Source organism: Carcharhinus amblyrhynchos, chromosome 22, assembly GCF_965287045.1.
Source record: "Carcharhinus amblyrhynchos chromosome 22, sCarAmb.v2.hapA, whole genome shotgun sequence".
Classification (NCBI taxonomy): domain Eukaryota; kingdom Metazoa; phylum Chordata; class Chondrichthyes; order Carcharhiniformes; family Carcharhinidae; genus Carcharhinus; species Carcharhinus amblyrhynchos.
In genome coordinates, this window is record NC_137345.1 from 40,433,970 (window position 1) to 40,450,285 (window position 16,316).

The 16,316-nt window shown below is 46.5% G+C and overlaps 1 protein-coding gene and 1 long non-coding RNA gene across 5 annotated transcripts in view; both read left to right on the plus strand.

The window, feature by feature from the left end:
- LOC145357085 (uncharacterized) overlaps nucleotides 1-15,675 on the plus strand; it is a 79,241-nt gene extending 63,566 nt beyond the window's left edge. Inside the window, exon 3 of the long non-coding RNA XR_013889247.1 lies at nucleotides 15,564-15,675. This is a non-coding gene — a long non-coding RNA (uncharacterized LOC145357085). The remainder of the gene's footprint in view (nucleotides 1-15,563) is intronic.
- Nucleotides 15,676-15,708: 33 nt separating this feature from the next.
- Nucleotides 15,709-16,316, plus strand: part of LOC145357084 (transcriptional enhancer factor TEF-5-like) — a 165,363-nt gene continuing 164,755 nt past the window's right edge. For all 4 annotated transcript variants that reach the window (XM_080210182.1, XM_080210183.1, XM_080210185.1 and 1 more), the window contains exon 1: nucleotides 15,709-15,818. In XM_080210182.1, the coding sequence (XP_080066308.1) occupies nucleotides 15,812-15,818 (7 nt within the window). In that variant the 5' untranslated portion in view covers nucleotides 15,709-15,811. The remainder of the gene's footprint in view (nucleotides 15,819-16,316) is intronic.

Below are 16,316 nucleotides of genomic sequence, written 5' to 3' on the forward strand. Positions count from 1 at the left end.
TTAAATTATTCCTTCTCTACACCCTAACTATGACTGTAACACTAGATTCTGCACTGTCTCCTTTCCTTCTCTAAGAACAGTATTCTTTGTGTAACGTGCAAGAAACAGTACTGTTCACTGTCTACTAATACATGTGACAATAAATCAACAGGATCATGGCTAATCTGACATTCCTCAGTCCACTTTCCTGCCCTTTCCCAGTAACCCTTGATTTCCTTACGGATTGAAAATCCATCTATCTCAGCCTTAAATACAGGCAATGATTCTTCCCCCCATTAATTAAAGCTCCATTCGGAGATCTGAACTCAACTTGGCAGAAAGGTTAAAAAAAGGAAGCTTGATTTTCTTTTTCAAAAGAAGTTGTATAAATCTGAGTTCCAACCTGAACAGCTATCAGATGCCAAGAATAACGGCAATTGCAGCCATGCACACTGTGCTGCTATATTCACACTGGTTATTTTTTCAATATCTCCCCTCCTTTCCAGGAGATATTGACTTGTGTTGTGGCATGTTTCCACCAGCACCTCCCTATTAAATCCCTGGGGTCAATCTGCACTTATGACCTTCCTTAGACACTGGGGACATCTTAGTCAAACACAACCTCTTCACACGTTTGTTTTTATCCAAATTTCAGTAAAACGAAGGAGATTGTCATTGATTTCAGAAAGCGTACTGGAGGACATGCCCCGTCTACATCAATGGGGATGAAGGGGACACGGCCAAGAGCTTAAAGATTTTGGTGTTCAGGTCACCACCAACCTATCCTGGTCCCCCCACGCCGATACTATAGTTAAGAAAACCCACCAATGCCTTTACTTCCTCAGGAGGCTAAGGAAATTCGACATGTCCATTACAATTCTCACCAATGTTTCCAGATGCACCATAGAAAGCATCCTTTCTGGTTGTATCACAGGTTGGTATGGCCCCTGCTCTGACCAAGACCGCAAGAGGGTCGTGAACGTAGCCCAATCCATCACGCAAACCAGCCTCCCGACCATTGACTCTGTCTACACTTCCCGCTGCCTCGGAAAAGCAGCCAGCTTAATCAAGGACCCCACACACCGAGGACATTCTCTCTTCCATCTTCTTCCATTGGGAAAAAGGTACGAAAGTCTGAGGTCACATGCCAACTGACTTAAGAACAGCTTCTTCCCTGCTGCCATCAGACTTTAGGATAGACCTACCTTATATTAATTTGACCTTTCTCTACACCCTAGCTATGACTGTAACACTACATTCTGCATTCTCTACTTTTCTTCTCCCTTGTGTGTTCTATAAACAGTATGTTTTGTTTGTATAGTGCGCGAAGAAGCAATATTTTTTCCTGTATCCCAATACATGTGACAACAATATATCAAATCAAAGGGCCAAATTATGATGCCCTGAATTGGTTGGCATCCAGCCATCATCCTTTGGTATGTCAGGTGTCACTGGCAAAGCTGGTATTTATTGCCCACTGGGATGAGAGGGTTGTCCCATTATAAGTGGCCTTTTACTCTGGGATTTAGAAGAGAGAGAGATAATCTCATTGAATTGAGCAAGATACACACTTCCGCTGGTTGGTGAATGGGCATACCGTTAGGATAAGTGTTGGGGGGGATTTATTTTGGATGGAGATGAGAGATTTCTTCACTTGGGGTTGCAACTCTTTAGAATTCTAGATCTGAGAGTTGTGGACACTCCATTGTTGAACGTACTTAAGGCTGAAGGACAGAGTTTTGGTCTCTTGGAGATTTGCGGGGAATGAGGTGGGAGAGTAGAACTGGCACCCAAGATCCGCCTTGATCATGTAGAATGGCGGAGCAGAACCAAGGGGTCTGCAAGGTCGGTTCCTGCTCTTATTTCTTATGACCTTGGTCAGGAGTTTGTGGTTGAACCCATCACTGCAGCTGAGGGCTACAAAAAGAGGTCACTTGAAAGTTTGAAAAATTAAGTGTTGAGGGTGAATGAAGGTTGGTACTCCAGGCAAGAGAAAGAATTGCCGGTGGCTTAGGGGATATGATGGAGGATACTGCTGAGACTGCAGTGGACCGTGCTAAATGTAATTGGTCACAATGGAGAGGTCAGTTAGGTTGAGAAAATTGGTTAACATTAACCATCTCCATCTGCAGAAAGCCCAAAGTTCAGACCCTGGTCTGCATCGAATTCACCACTCGGTCAGGATAGCAGGAGAATCCTACAACAATAGAATATTTACAATACAGGATGAGCCCATTCAGCCCTTTGCATCCATGCCAGCTCTCTGCAAGGCCAACACTGCTAGTCCCATTGCCCCATCCCCACCAGTCCTTCCAGAGCATTCCACAGAAAGCGAATGCAGTTGTCCTTGAGGTTCCTGAGATCCTGTGCCAGAGATTAGTATCCATCAGACAGGTGCAAGATTCAAGTTAATAGGTGACCTCCTTTTCCATCTCTGGCAAGAATCTCGGCCCATGAAGCCAGTTTTGGGTGAATATCTTCGTCTCTCCCAGAGATGAAACATGGCGGAGATACCAGACAGTAGTCTGACCCTGTCGCAGCAGGAGAAAGTGAAAGAGTGACCATAACTTACTGCTGATCTTATTAACTGTTGGTTTTAATCTGATTGTAATCTTGGGATTATAAATTGAAATGGGGCAGGAAGGAAATAGATGAGACTAAATGAGTGCATTGTCCTTTCTGCTGTGAGGCCTACACATTTCTCACCATGTCAGCACATGTGACTGTGCATTGAATGGTGAAAATCCATCATAAAATCCCAAATCAATTCAAAACCTCTCTTGGAAATAACCTTTCTTCTCCATGTAAGATTGTTCTTCACTGGCAAAAGGATTGAAGCTTTCAAATTAAAGTTTATTTATTAGACACGTGTAGACTTACATTAACACCGCAATGAAGTTACTATGAGAATCCCCTAACTGTGAAAATTCCCCAACTTTGCAGTATTTTTGACTTTTTGTAAATCCATTGATAGGATGTGACATCACTGGTGAGACCAGCATTTATTGTCCAGCCATAATTGCCCTGGAGAAGGTAATGGTGAGCTGCCCTCTTGAACTGCTGCATTTCCCAAAATGTAGGTACATCCACAGTGCTGTTGGGGAAGGAGTTCCAGGATTTTGACCCAGTGACGGTGAAGGAACGGTGATCTCTTTCCAAGTCAGGATGATGAGTGACTTGGAGGGGAACCTGCAGGTGCTGGTGTTCCCAGGTATCCGCTGCCCTTGTACTCCTGTATTGTTGTGGATTTGGAAGGTGCTGCCTAAGGAACTTTAGTAAGCTCCTGCTGAGCATTTTATACATTGTACACAGTGCTGGCACTGTACGTTGGTGGAGAGATTGAATGCTTGTGGAAGGGGTGCCAGTCAAGTGGAATGAATTGTCCTGGATATCAAGCTTCTTGAGTGTTGTTGGAGCTGCACTCATCCAGGCAAGTGGAAAGTATTCAGTCACGCTCCTTGTGTCTTTAGATGGTAGACAGACTTTGGGGAGTCAGGAGATGAGTTGCTCAGTGCAAGATTCTTACCTGCCCTTGTAACCACTGTATTTATTTGACCAGTCCAGTTCAGCTTCTGGTCAGTGGTGATAACCCCCAGTACGTTGTTGAGTCGACTCACACACCACTTGAGTGGCACTGCCCATGGGATACTGGGTACCTGAGATGTGCCAGTAGGATGTCAGAGCTTTACTCATTGTATAGTGAGATGGTGAAAAGCAGCCAGTTGCGTGATTTGGCTCACTGTTGAAGGATAAATAAATGTGGGAGGTAAAAACAGAAAATGTTGGAAAAGCTCAGCCGATCGAACTACATCAGTGCTCTGACGGAAGGTTTTTGATTTGATTTATTATGGTCTCATGTATTAGTATACAGTGAGAAGTATTGTTTCTTGCGCTACACAGGCAAAGTATACTGTTCGTAAGGAAGGAAGGGAGAGAGTGCAGAATGTAGTCATAGCTAGGGTGTAGAGAAAGATCAACTTAATGTGAGGAGAGTCCATTCAAAGGTCTGATGGCAGCAGGGAAGAAGCTGCTCTTGAGTCGGTTGGTACGTGACCTCAGACTTTTGTATCTTTCTCCCGAAGGAAGAGGGTGGAAGAGAGAATGTCCGGGGTGCATGGGGCCCTTGATTATGCTGGCTGCTTTGCTGAGGCAGGAGAAAGTGTAGACAGAGTCAGTGAATGGGAGATTTGAGTGATGGATTGGGCTACATTCACGACCTTTTGTAGTTGCATGTGGTCTTGGGCAGAGCAGGAGCCATATCTAGCTGTAGTACATCCAGAAAGAATGGTTTCTATGGTGCCTCTAAGTTGCACCATGTAAAATGGAAGGTCATTGACCTGAGACGTTAACTCTGTCTTTCTGTCTACATTGATGCTGTCTCAACTGCTGAGTGTTTCCAGCATTTTGTTTCAGTTTCCGATCTCCAGCATCCGCAATATTTAACTTTTGGATAAGTAGATGGGGTTGAGGTAAACCCTACAACAGCTGAAAATTATTCACCGCCCACACCTCCACACAAAGCATTCAGCCCTCAAATGTTTGCTTTTTCTTGTTAAAAGTTCACCTCCAATTGGCATGAAACATCTTGAGAAAACTTTCGCCTGTCTAGACATCCGTGGCTGTTTTGGCAAAAGTCATAGTTAAGTCAGCATGTTAAAGTGCGACGACTTGTAGATATTTTGGGCTGACTTAGAGCAGTGTTTTTCTCTCTACCCTGTTCTCCTCCAGACACTGTGCGGGGGCACTGAACCCCCCACCCCCCGGGTCGTGTCCGGACTTGTGAGCTGAGATCTTGTCTGCCCATTCAAGCGGGGTATCAAAATGAGGGAGGGGATAAAGGGGGCGTTCTGTGTTTGTTGGGGGGGGGGGGGGGGTGGGTGCAATGACCTTGTATCAATCTATGGGAGAAAGTGTGGGAATCTGGGCAAGGTTGTCTCTACTCCGTGCTTGTAGTGTTTGTGATGCTCGACAGAATCTGTCATTTCTAAGCCATGCTGCTTTATTTTAGATTCAGTTTTTACCACTTTTACCAGATGGCGGGGGGAATATCACATGGGAAAATTTGAAAGGATCCATTTTTGTATATATGAAAAATAGAAAAACATTTTTAAATGGTGGGAGACTGGTCACTGTTGGCACTTGGAGGAACCTGAACGTATGTGCAGGAATCTACAACATGAACAAGCAGTTAGGAAGGCAAATGGCATGTTAGCCTTTCGGTCCGATGGGTTGGAATACAGCAATATGGGAATCTTGCTGCAGTTATTTCAAAGGGTGGTTCCCCGGTGGGCTGTGGCTGCTTTGTCTTTCAGTGTATTCAAGTAAGAGGCCAATAGATTTTTGGGTCCCTGAGTGATTTAAGAGATGTGGGGATAGTACGGGAAGATGGGTACAGAGACAGCACAGTGGCTCGGTGACTGCCCCGGTGCAAGATGTGAACCAGTGGGGCCAGTGCTGGTACTTGTGCCAGTATGCATGCAGGTACACCTGAGATTAGTGACCAGCGGGCGTAGATTTAGGATAAGGAAGGTTTTGCAGGATGTGAGGAAAAACTTTTTCACCCAAAGGGGTGCTGGAAGTCTGCCTGAAAGAGTGGCAGAGGCAGAGACCCACATAACATTGAAGAGTTATTTGGAGATGTGCACTTGTGATGCCCAGGCACATGAGGCTATGGGCCAAGTGCTGGAGAACGGGATTAAAATAGTTAAGCTTGTCTTTGACTGGTGAGGCATGCTGGGCTGAAGGGTCGTTTATTGTGTTGTAGACATCTATGCCTGAGGGCTACCATATTTCTCGGTGTTTGATAGATCGGCTTATAGTGTGTTAGGGGGTTTGAGTTTTAAGAGCCGTGGGGTTATGCTGCAACTATACCGGACCTCGGTGAGACCACACTTGGAATATTGTGTGCAGTTCTGGTCACCTCACTCTAAGAAGGATGTGGAAGCATTGGAGAGAGTGCAGAGGAGATTTACCAGGATGCAGACTGGTTTGGAGGGTAGGTCTTATGAGGAAAGATTGAGGGAGCTGGGGCTTTCCTCTTTAGAGTGGAGGAGGATGAGAGGCGACTTAATAGAGGTTTATAAGATGATGAGGGGGATAGATAGAATGGACGTGCAGAGACTGCTTCCTTGGGTGGATGTGGCTGTTTCTAGGGGGCATAACTATAAGGTTCATGTTGGGAGATATAAGAGGGATGTTTGAGGTAGATTCTTTATTCAGAGAGTGGTTGGGATGTGGAATAGACTGCCTGCTGTGATAGTGGAGTCGGACACTCGAGGAACTTTCAAGCGGTTATTGGATAGGCACGTGGAGCACTCCAGAATTATAGGGAGTGAGATAGATTTATCTTGGGTTTGGACATAGCTCGGCACAACATCGAGGGCTGAACTATGTCCTGTACTGTTCTGTGGCAATGAAACGGCAAACATTCCCAGCCAAATGAAAGCTGTCAGTCATGAAGCAGACATTGGGGAAATTCCAAGGGTCTCTTTATGAACAAACAATATTACAGTGAGGAAATTGAAGAGAAATCTGACCATGTCTTAACATCAGGCTCAAAGAAGGCTGTCAGTAATGTCAATATATTGATGTGATTTGAAGCCTCGCAGTTTGTAGAGAGGTTTTTGGGAGCGGCTAGTCTGACCTTTCAGGCTATTTCACACAGCTTTGTTATGAATTGGCTCCTTCTCCAATAAGAAATTTTCTTTCACTCTGTACCAGTGTTCATGCTGAGGTTAGTGCCTCTCTCGCTCATCGTGTTGGCCAGTTTCTGGATCCCTTTGTGGCAGAGGTTGCACAGATGTAATGATGTGAATATTCAGGCAAGTTTTCACTGAGCAATTCCACAGCCACGTTCTAACATTTTCCTTGGTCTCCTCTGTCTGGCATTTCTCAAGCCATTAGTTTCCACTGTGGTGACAGGGTAAAATTCAGCTATTTCAGGATTTAGAGAGATGTCCGTCTCAGCCAGACCCAGCTAAGCTTTTTCTCGAGCCTAAGATGAAGAAGATTGGTTAAAGTTTCCTTAGTTTATGTCCAACAAGATGACTTACTGATGTGGAGCAGCACCTTACACTTGTTGTTTTCTGTTATTGTGTAATGGGGGGCACAGTGATCAGCTCTGCTGCCTCACAGTGCCAGGGACCCGGGTTCCATTCCGACCTTGGGTGACTGTGGGGTTTGCATGTTCTCCCCATGCCTGCGTGGCTTTCCCCCACAAGCCGAAAGATATGCTGGTTAGGCGGATTGGCCATGGTAAATGGGAAAAGGGTGGGAGGGGTGGTAGGCCTGGGTAAGGTGCTTTTTCGGAGAGTTAATACTCTCCGTGGGCCGATTTTAGTTGTTTTCTGTACTGGAGGGATTCTGTGGTTCTAAGACAAATCTCTACAGTTTGAACTAACAGAGTCTGATTTTATCTGTTGCCCTGTTTTCCTTCATTGAGAAACTCTGGTCAGTGTATGCTTACACGCCTCGAAACAAAGCAGCTAACTGATGCCTGTCTGACTTCATCTCATCAGGTGTTTGTTTAGGCCACCTTCAGAGAGATTGAGGTGACGGGAACATCCAGCTCAATCCACAAAAGGGCAACTATTGCTACTTTCACTGGCTAATGCTTTGGTCTAATTAAGACATTGGGTGCAATGGGAATGCTCCTGAATGCAGAATCTTTAGATTACAGAATTCCAAAGGTGGATATATGCAAAAGAATCTTCCCTTTTATTCCCTTTCTTCATCTTGCAAAAACCTTTAACTTCACTCGAGGCCCCTTTGTGTCCCAAGATACGGAGGTTAGGGGAATTAGTGAGGTAAATACTTGGCTTTACGGGTTACAGGTTTAGGTGGGATTTCCTGTTGGTGTTAAGAGGCTCATGTGGGTTACAAGGATAGGAGTTGGATGGGATCGTTGGTGCAAACTTGATGCAAGGCCAAATGGCCGCCTCCTGCAGTGTAGGGATTGTAATGACATCTAGTTCTGTAATGCTAAGTCACACGGTTCTGTACGTGTATCAGCAGTGGCCCCTCTGGTTCACATCTTGCACAGGATTGGACTGGGATGTTCTTGATCTAGATGATCTGGTGACATACCGTGTAGTTGCCCCAATGACCGTGCCAGTGATCTTGTCTTTAAGACTTGTTGATTGCTGCGGCACGCTCTGCCCTGCCCGTCAGTCATGTGACTGTTTTGTGATCCCGCTGGATTTGAAATCTGGCCACCTTCGCAATGTAAGGACACCCCGGGGTGCAGTGAGGTAATTTTTGAGTGGAGTCAGTGTTGCAATGGAGGAAACGCCGCAGCCAGTGTTTCCACAACCACCTCCCAATCAGTGATGACCAGATCGTACACCGGGGAGAACTCTGGAAAATGCCGCGGGTCCGCTGAAAGGAGGGATGGGGCCTGGTCTGAACACCTAATTCGAAAGCCACCTTGGGCAGTGCAGCATTATCCCCACTCCCCCACCGAGCAGGGCACTGCAGTGGAGTGTCAGCCCTGCGCTCTGCATTCTGCCCTGGAGTTGGCCACGAGTCCAGAAAGTCCCGGGCAGGAAGTGAGATGGCAGGCTTCAGGCCTAAGTTAAATGCCTAAAATCTCCGCTGTGGAGCTGTGCAGCGAGGGGGAAACTCAGCTGTAGTGTGAAAGAATATAGCAGCTATGTGCAGAGAATGCCAAGGCCATACAGCCCTCGTATTGAGCTGCTGTTTGTTATCTATTTGGAGAAATGGAGATGGATTACAATATTTTGTTTGGGTAGGTGGTGTGACGGGGGGGGGGGGGGGGCTGGTGGGGGAGGAAAGCGAGATTATATTTATAAATCATTAGGTCATTCCTGACCAATGGAGGGCCACCTTTAAGTTCACAAGCTGACATTTTATAACTGGATGACTATTCTGGCAGTCGACACTTTCAAATATACACATGCAACATTCCCAATGAACGTGTGGAGGCTGACCCCAACACTGCAACTGCTGACCCCTCGGAACATTCCACGTCCTGCCGATTCATAGGGGAGCATCAAGCAAGGAGACAGTTTAATCTTTCTCTCTGGGTGGCTTTTTCCCTCCAACTTCAAACGGATTTGCGACTCTTTCGCGCGACTTCTCCCCCCACCCCGGCGACTCCACGGCGCTGATTTCCATCTCTGGGTTTTCCGAGGCCGTCCCTCCTGGCTCTCGGCTCGGTGGGTCTTTGATGGTCTTCTCTTTGGTTCTGTCCCGATCCCTCCAAACTATTCGTGAACACCTCTGTGTGCCCTGGGACACTGGGGAGGACCTCCGGTCACGAATCACCGGTCCAAAGAGGAGCTCCCACTGATGGGACTGTTCAACGCTGTAAAGGTGTGGTCTGGACCTGTGTGTGCGTGTGTTGGAATTAGGGGGGGGGGTGCATGTTGTCATGGTGTGTGTGAAACATTCCTCGTTTCAAGAGGAAAAAAAAATTAATGATGCATGTAAACAGGAAAATGTCTTGAGCAGTAAACAATTCCTGATCAGGTATCTAAACCGAGGATAGTGGGACCATTTGCTTCCCAGTGAACTCTGTCAGGAACACTGCACTCTACTTCTGTCGACATGATTAGTTTGCAAAGATTATGTTTATTATATAGCAGTGATTTATTGCCTTTCTATCACTTCACTGCCTCATTACAGCTGAGCTTCCCTCAGTTTCGATTTGATATGTTCAGATAGGTGAGGGGAATTGGCCTTTTCCCAAACCTGGTTGTCTATATTGTGTACAGGGCGTTCGACTGGATATGCAAATCTAAACAACTGAGTCAAACTTTCACATGGAGAGTTTAATTTGGTAGCGAGGCAGGTCCTTGCAGTTTTGACATTTATCGACACAGTTGGAATGTATGCCGGGAGTTGGAATGTGTGCCAATATTGCACACTCAGCTTCTAAACCATTCCCAGATCAGGTATTGTACAACCGTTTACAATTAACGTCAACCTTGGGACGAGCCGAGAGTTCACCGGTGTGTTTTATTTTTCTATCTCTCATCTTTCCCTTCATCTATTTTCTTTCCCTCTTCTCTCTCGTGCTGTCTCCCCACCCCTCCTCTCTCGTGCTCGCTCTCTCCCTCCCTCTCTCTCTCTCTCTTTCTCTTATGTGTGCTCTCTCTCCCTCTCTCACCACCACACACTCCACCGCCCCCACCCCCCCCCCATTCCACTCCACCCCCCTTCTCTCTATCTCCTGTCAGAATAACAGAATTGTTACAGCGCAGAAGGAGACCATTTGGCCCATTGAGTCTGTACCGGCTGTCTGCAAATTCACTTTGTGCCGTTCCCTCGTCTTCTCCCAGCGACCCTGCGCGTTCTCCCTTTCCAGATAACTTCGAATGTATGATTGAACTTGCCTCTACCACACTCCCAGACAGTGATTTCCAAACCTTAACCACTTGCTGTGTGAAAAGGTTTCCCTCATGTTGCTAATACCCTTTTTTTTTTGCTAATTGCTTTAAAACTGTGCCGTCTGATTCTCAATCCTTTCCTAAGTGGGAACAGTTTCTCCCTCTCTATTCTGCCCGAACCTCTGATTTAAAATCCAACTTCCTTCCAGTTTTCTCTTCTCCAAGGAAAACACTCCTCATTTCTCCAAGGAAAACACTCCTAATTTCTCCAAAATCCCTTCAGAACTGAAGTTCCTCATCCCTGGAATTACTGCTGTGAAATTTTTCTGCAGTCTCTCCAATACCTTCACATTGTTCCTAAACTGTGATGTCCAAAGTTAGATGGGGCTGAGTTAAAGGGTGGGAGTTTCCCAATCTGCCAATGGTGGATTTGATGGCAGGTGAGTGCAGTGAGTCTGACGGGAAAAACCTCGGAGACCTAAAATGTAGCTCATCCTGCTTACGGGTAGCGCCAGCGCCATTTGCATTACACAAATGATAATTAGAACAGCTGCCTGCTGGTATCTCATCTGCAGGCCTCCCAATCCTCCATCACATCAGCTTCGAATCCGATTGCTGAAAGAGTGGCGTGCACAGGGCCTAGCCAAGGCACTGGGGACAATGCTGAGAGAGGGGCGAGTGACAGAGCTCACAATGACAGGCAGCGGGACAAGGAGGTGAATGAAGAAGATGAACAATGGAAGGCAGAGGGAAGACCCAGGGGAGGAAAGCTAGATGCTGACCAAGCTACACGAAAAGCTCAAACACGGGGTGGGGTGTGGGGTCAAAGGGATAGTAAAGGCCCCAGACATGGTGGGCAGAGGTCCAAGTGGGGCACAGGGTGCCTCTCGGGTGATGGGGGAGGGTGGTTGAATCGAGGAACAGACTTTGCCTAGAAGCTGCTAGCCTTTTCCCTCTGGTTTGTTGACACCCTGCACGGCCTGATGAAGACAGGTGAGCTGGAGAGAGTGATGCGAGTGTGCTGGACTGGTGTTTAAATATGGCACCGGGACCTCAAACCCCGCAGCTGAGGGCAGGCGGGTGAAGCAGCTGACTGCCCGTCAGGAGAATTGGAGGGTGTAATTAATGAGGTTCCGAGTGCCGCAGGATCTTGTCAGCCTGGTTGGTGGGACAGATGCTCATTGAGCCAGCCACCACCACATCTGGGTGGATACAAGTTCAACATAACCTTTTTGCTCTTGTACTCTGTGCAGCTATAAATAAAGCCTTGATGCTGAAAGCTTTATTAGCCGCTGTCTCAACCTGGCCTGCCCCCTTCAATGATTTATGGACAAGTACCTCCAGGTCCCCCTGCTTCTGAATCTCGTTTAGAATTGTACCCTTTATAGCGTCTCTCCATGTCCTTTCTTTCAAAATGAGTCACTTCACGTTTCTCCGCATTGAACTCCATCTGCCACCTGTCCACCCATTCCACCAACTTGTCTATGCTCACTATTCTCCTCGCAGTCTACAATACTTCGTAGTTTGGTATCATCTGCAAACTTTGAAATTTGTGCCCTGAACACTGAGACCTAGGTCATTAGGAAGGGAAAGGGTCACAATGTTGATGCTTAGGGAACTCCACAATAAACCTTCTTCCAGCTCAAGAAAAGCCCATTAACAAATGCTCCGTATTTCCTGCCGATTAACCCAGTTGCATATCCACGCTGCTGTTTGCCTGTTTATTTCATGAACTATTTGTGTTTATGGTCTGAAGTACATTGGGAAAGTATCATGATATTGCATTATATGTACACAAAGGATGACTGACTTATGAAATGTTATTGGCTGGTTTGACAGCAAACTACATGTTCATAGCTATTGATACTGTGCGATAAATGCCACAGCCTATGAATATCGTAGAATGACAGATTGGGGAGGATTACTGGGGCAATATTTGACAGTCTGGTAGCTGCCATGCTGTAATATTGAGTCAATGAAACCTTAACTTGTTCTCCACTCCTAAGGTAGTCTCTCTGCTGTGTTCCCCCAATAGCCAATGACCTTACCTGTCCCAATCTCTGTCACTGCAGCCATTCCTGCAGCCCTTCAAAAACTTGCCATTCTTCCAGCTTTGGCCTCCTGTACCTCCAATATTTTGGGTGGAATCTTCTCTTCCTGCCTGCCATTGGATTCTAGAGAGCAGGACAGGACCATGCATCGGTCCGGTGACCTCGGGTGGGATTTTCCGGTTTTGTGGGCGAGCGCAGACGGAAAATCCCACCCTTTTGTTTCTCCAGCCATTGGTGGTCATGTCTACAGGTGTTTGGACCCTAACCTTTCCACTTCTCATCAGCACTGTAAAAGCCACCTCTTTGGCCAAATGCCTAAGCCCTCGTCTGAAGCCTTTTGCTTTGGTGCACTGGCAGTTTTTGTGCAATGGGGCAGTTTGCCATGTTCAGGGTTTGGTCAGGCTATTGTTGCATCTACCAGGCTAGATGGGAGGCTGTTTGATTACCTGGGTTTTGTACAGAGCTCGATCTGCTGCTGTTCAATCTCCCTCGCTCACATGAGTGCCATTTGTCACTGGAACAATCAGAGTGAGAAGTCTGTTTTTGTCCCCCCCCTCCCATATTTGAAGACATTGACACTGATGTAGCATCTCAAGGTTGTTTGTGCCATTTTTTCAGTACGAAAAAAACCAAGTTTGAACGATCAGAATGTTTGTCTAGTCACCATTGTTTTGTTGGTGGGGTACAGATTTAAGCACAGCAAGATCCCAGAAGCCACTAAGCGGCCAGATAACAACCTCTGGCCAGACACCAGTAAGGAGCGTGTGATGCCATGGCCAGTGGAATGGACCTGTACAGCTCCTCCTTTAACCACTGAGTCTCCAGAAAGGACATTGCTGTGGTGGATCGCTCATTATGCCTTGTTGCTGGAATTCACTGCATCAGAGTTCAATGTGTTCTCAGTCAGACCATTTTCCTTTTGGTCCAACTGTCAGAATGACGTTTGTGCACCTCCTTCCTCCATTTGTTCCACCCGTCACCATCCCGAAACGTTTAGATTCCATTCTGTAGAGTTACACAGTGTGATCCCAGAGTGGAGAATCTCAACAAACAGCGTTACCTGTGACTGGCTGTTTGAGTTGAGCCTGTGTACGGGGGTATCTGTTGCTGGTTTGTGGTTTCCTGATGATTGATTTGAACTCGCAGGCTGGAGGATTCAGTGTGAAAATGCCTAAAGAACATATGGCCTTGGCATGTTCCTTCCAACAAATGTCCACCGACTTCCTTTTTTAGAGCCAGGCTCTGAAATAGCATGGGCACTACTGCTTTGTCACAATCCCGTCAAACAACATAATTTCAAACTGATACACTTATTGCAGGCCTCACTATCCAACATTGAACAGCAGACCTCTGGTGTCACAACCTCAGGATGTCCTGAAGCTTTTTCCAGCCAGTGAGGTGTTTAGTGACATTTTGTAATACTTTGGGTGGGATCTTTTAACAATCCAAGGGGCCCGAGCTTTATGTCTCATTCAAAAGCTGCACCGCTGACAATGTAGCACTCCCTCGGTATGGTACAGGGAGTGTTGGCCTAGATTTTCTGAACTTGAACCCACAGCTTTGTGACTGAGGTGAGAACGCTTTTGACTCGATCACAATAGATACCAGAGGCTGGTAATTTTAAGAACAGTCCCATCAGATAGCAGGAGCTTGTGCCCAGTGTGCTTATTCTGGACGATACTGTATACTGCTCTCTGTTGCCAATGGGATTAGATTTCACTCTTGCAATAGCACCCACTTTCTGATGTGCTTTGCATCCAGAAGCACTTCTTTCATACTCTCATAAATAAGAGGGGTAAGGCTTCACTTGCCAACTTACCTGGGGCAAGTTTGTATACAGCTTTATCTAGACAAATAAAACAAAGGGACTCAAAAGCTTTTAACATCTAGGACTCTATTAATCCTCCCATGCTTTAATCAATCGCATTTTCTTTCTTCTTTCTCATCTGATCTTCTAACTGTCTGTTTCCGCAACTTCCCCATTTCTGGCTACACCGCGATTGATTCGTTTTTGTTCTTTCTCCAAGAAAGAACAAAAGGGCATTTGTGTAGAGCCCCTTTTCTGGTCTGTGAGTGTCCAAAGGTGTCTTACAACCAGTGAAGTACTTTTTGAAGTACTAGTCACTGTTGTAGTGCAGGAAATGTAGCAGCTGATGTGTGCAGAGCAAGCTCCCACAAACAGCAATGTCATCATGTTGCTGTGATGTTAATTGAGGGATGAATGTTGGCCAGTACACGAGGGGAATTCCGATTTTAAATACTGCTGTAGGATTTTGATTATGTCAGTTTTGGGTATAAACTTACACTACAATAGCGTAAGGCTTGATTTATTTTATTCTTTCATAAGGTGTGGGTTTTGTTGGTTATGCCAGCATTTGTTGCCAATCCCTCATTGCCCTGGAGAATCATAGAATCCTTACCATGCAGAAGGAGACTGTTCAGCCCATCGAGCCTGTACTGACAACAATCCCACCAAGCCCTATCCCCAAACGTCACACATGCACCCTGCTCATCCCCGACACAAAATTGTCAGTTTTTAGCATGGCCGATCCACCTATACTGCATATCTTCCGACTGTGGGTAGGAACCAGAGCACCCGAGGAAACCCACGCGGGCACGGAGAGAATGTGCAAACTCCACACAGTCACCGGAATTTAACCCAGGTCTCTGGCACGGTGAGGCAGCAGTTTTAACCACTGTTGCCACCAAGGTAGTAGTGAGCTGCCTTCTTCAACCAGTGTGGTCCGTGTGGCGTCGGTACACACAACACTCCAGTTAGGAAACAAGTTCCAAGTTTTTGGCCCAGTGAAGGAAGAGCAATATATTTCCAAGTTAGGATGATATATGGCTTTATTGACCTTTAATGCAGGGAGGTTAGTTGTTTTAGCAGCACTGTTTACCTTACGATTTTTGTGGCGAACATGTTAAAAAGTTATTGCAGGTGCTTTGTGTTTATGATTCAGTGATGTATTTTCTAGCCATTTTCTCTGCTTTAGACTATAGCCAGCCTAGCCTTAGACTATTGTAATGTAAGTCTATATCTGAGATCCAGATTGTCCTGAGGGTTTCAGATGCTCTCACCACCTGTATGTTGGCACCAGTCATGGCAGATGATGTGGTTGCCCTTGCCTGATGCCAGCTTGTGGGCACTAAACCTTATTCCGTTTTCTTGCCGCCTTTGCAGGTTTCTCTCCAGTGACCCCGCCGGCTCTTGTCGGAGCCCCACCAGCTGCCACAATTGCGTCTAACGACTGGAATGGGAGCGGGAGCCCCGGAGAGGGGAGGCAGGACGGTGGGGACGGGTTGGAGAAATCATTGGACAATGACGCCGAGGGAGTGTGGAGTCCCGACATTGAGCAGAGCTTCCAGGAGGCCTTGGCCATATATCCTCCGTGCGGCCGACGGAAAATCATCCTGTCTGATGAGGGCAAGATGTATGGTAGGTGCCTGCAACAGCAGATATCTCCAATGGCTTAGTGTTACTAGAAATGTATCAACGTCGTTATTATTAATCCTGATGTCCACAAAACTCCTCCAGTCTCTGCTGTACTCACCAGTCACAAGAGCCTCGTGGACCCTCTTCAGGGCCACCTGGACAAAACTAGATAAGTGGGTTAGACAACCAGGCCGACCCCACCCCACTGAGGGCCAAAGCCATCCTTCCATTGTCTAACCACCTTGGACAAGCCCAGCAGCCGATCCGCAATACATTTACTTCCCTTTGCACCAAGTGGCCAGAGATTGGGAGCGCGGGACTGTGTGTGGTTAGAGATTTGAGGAACAGTCCCCTTAATAATCAAACTAACAATCTTCTATTTGATACATATATGAAAGAAGGAATTGCCCAGGCTGCAAAAATTACAATGAGTCTACAGGTCTGTTCAAAAAAATTAACTGATGCCACAAATGTTGTTAATATTGTCGAAAAGAGAGAGAT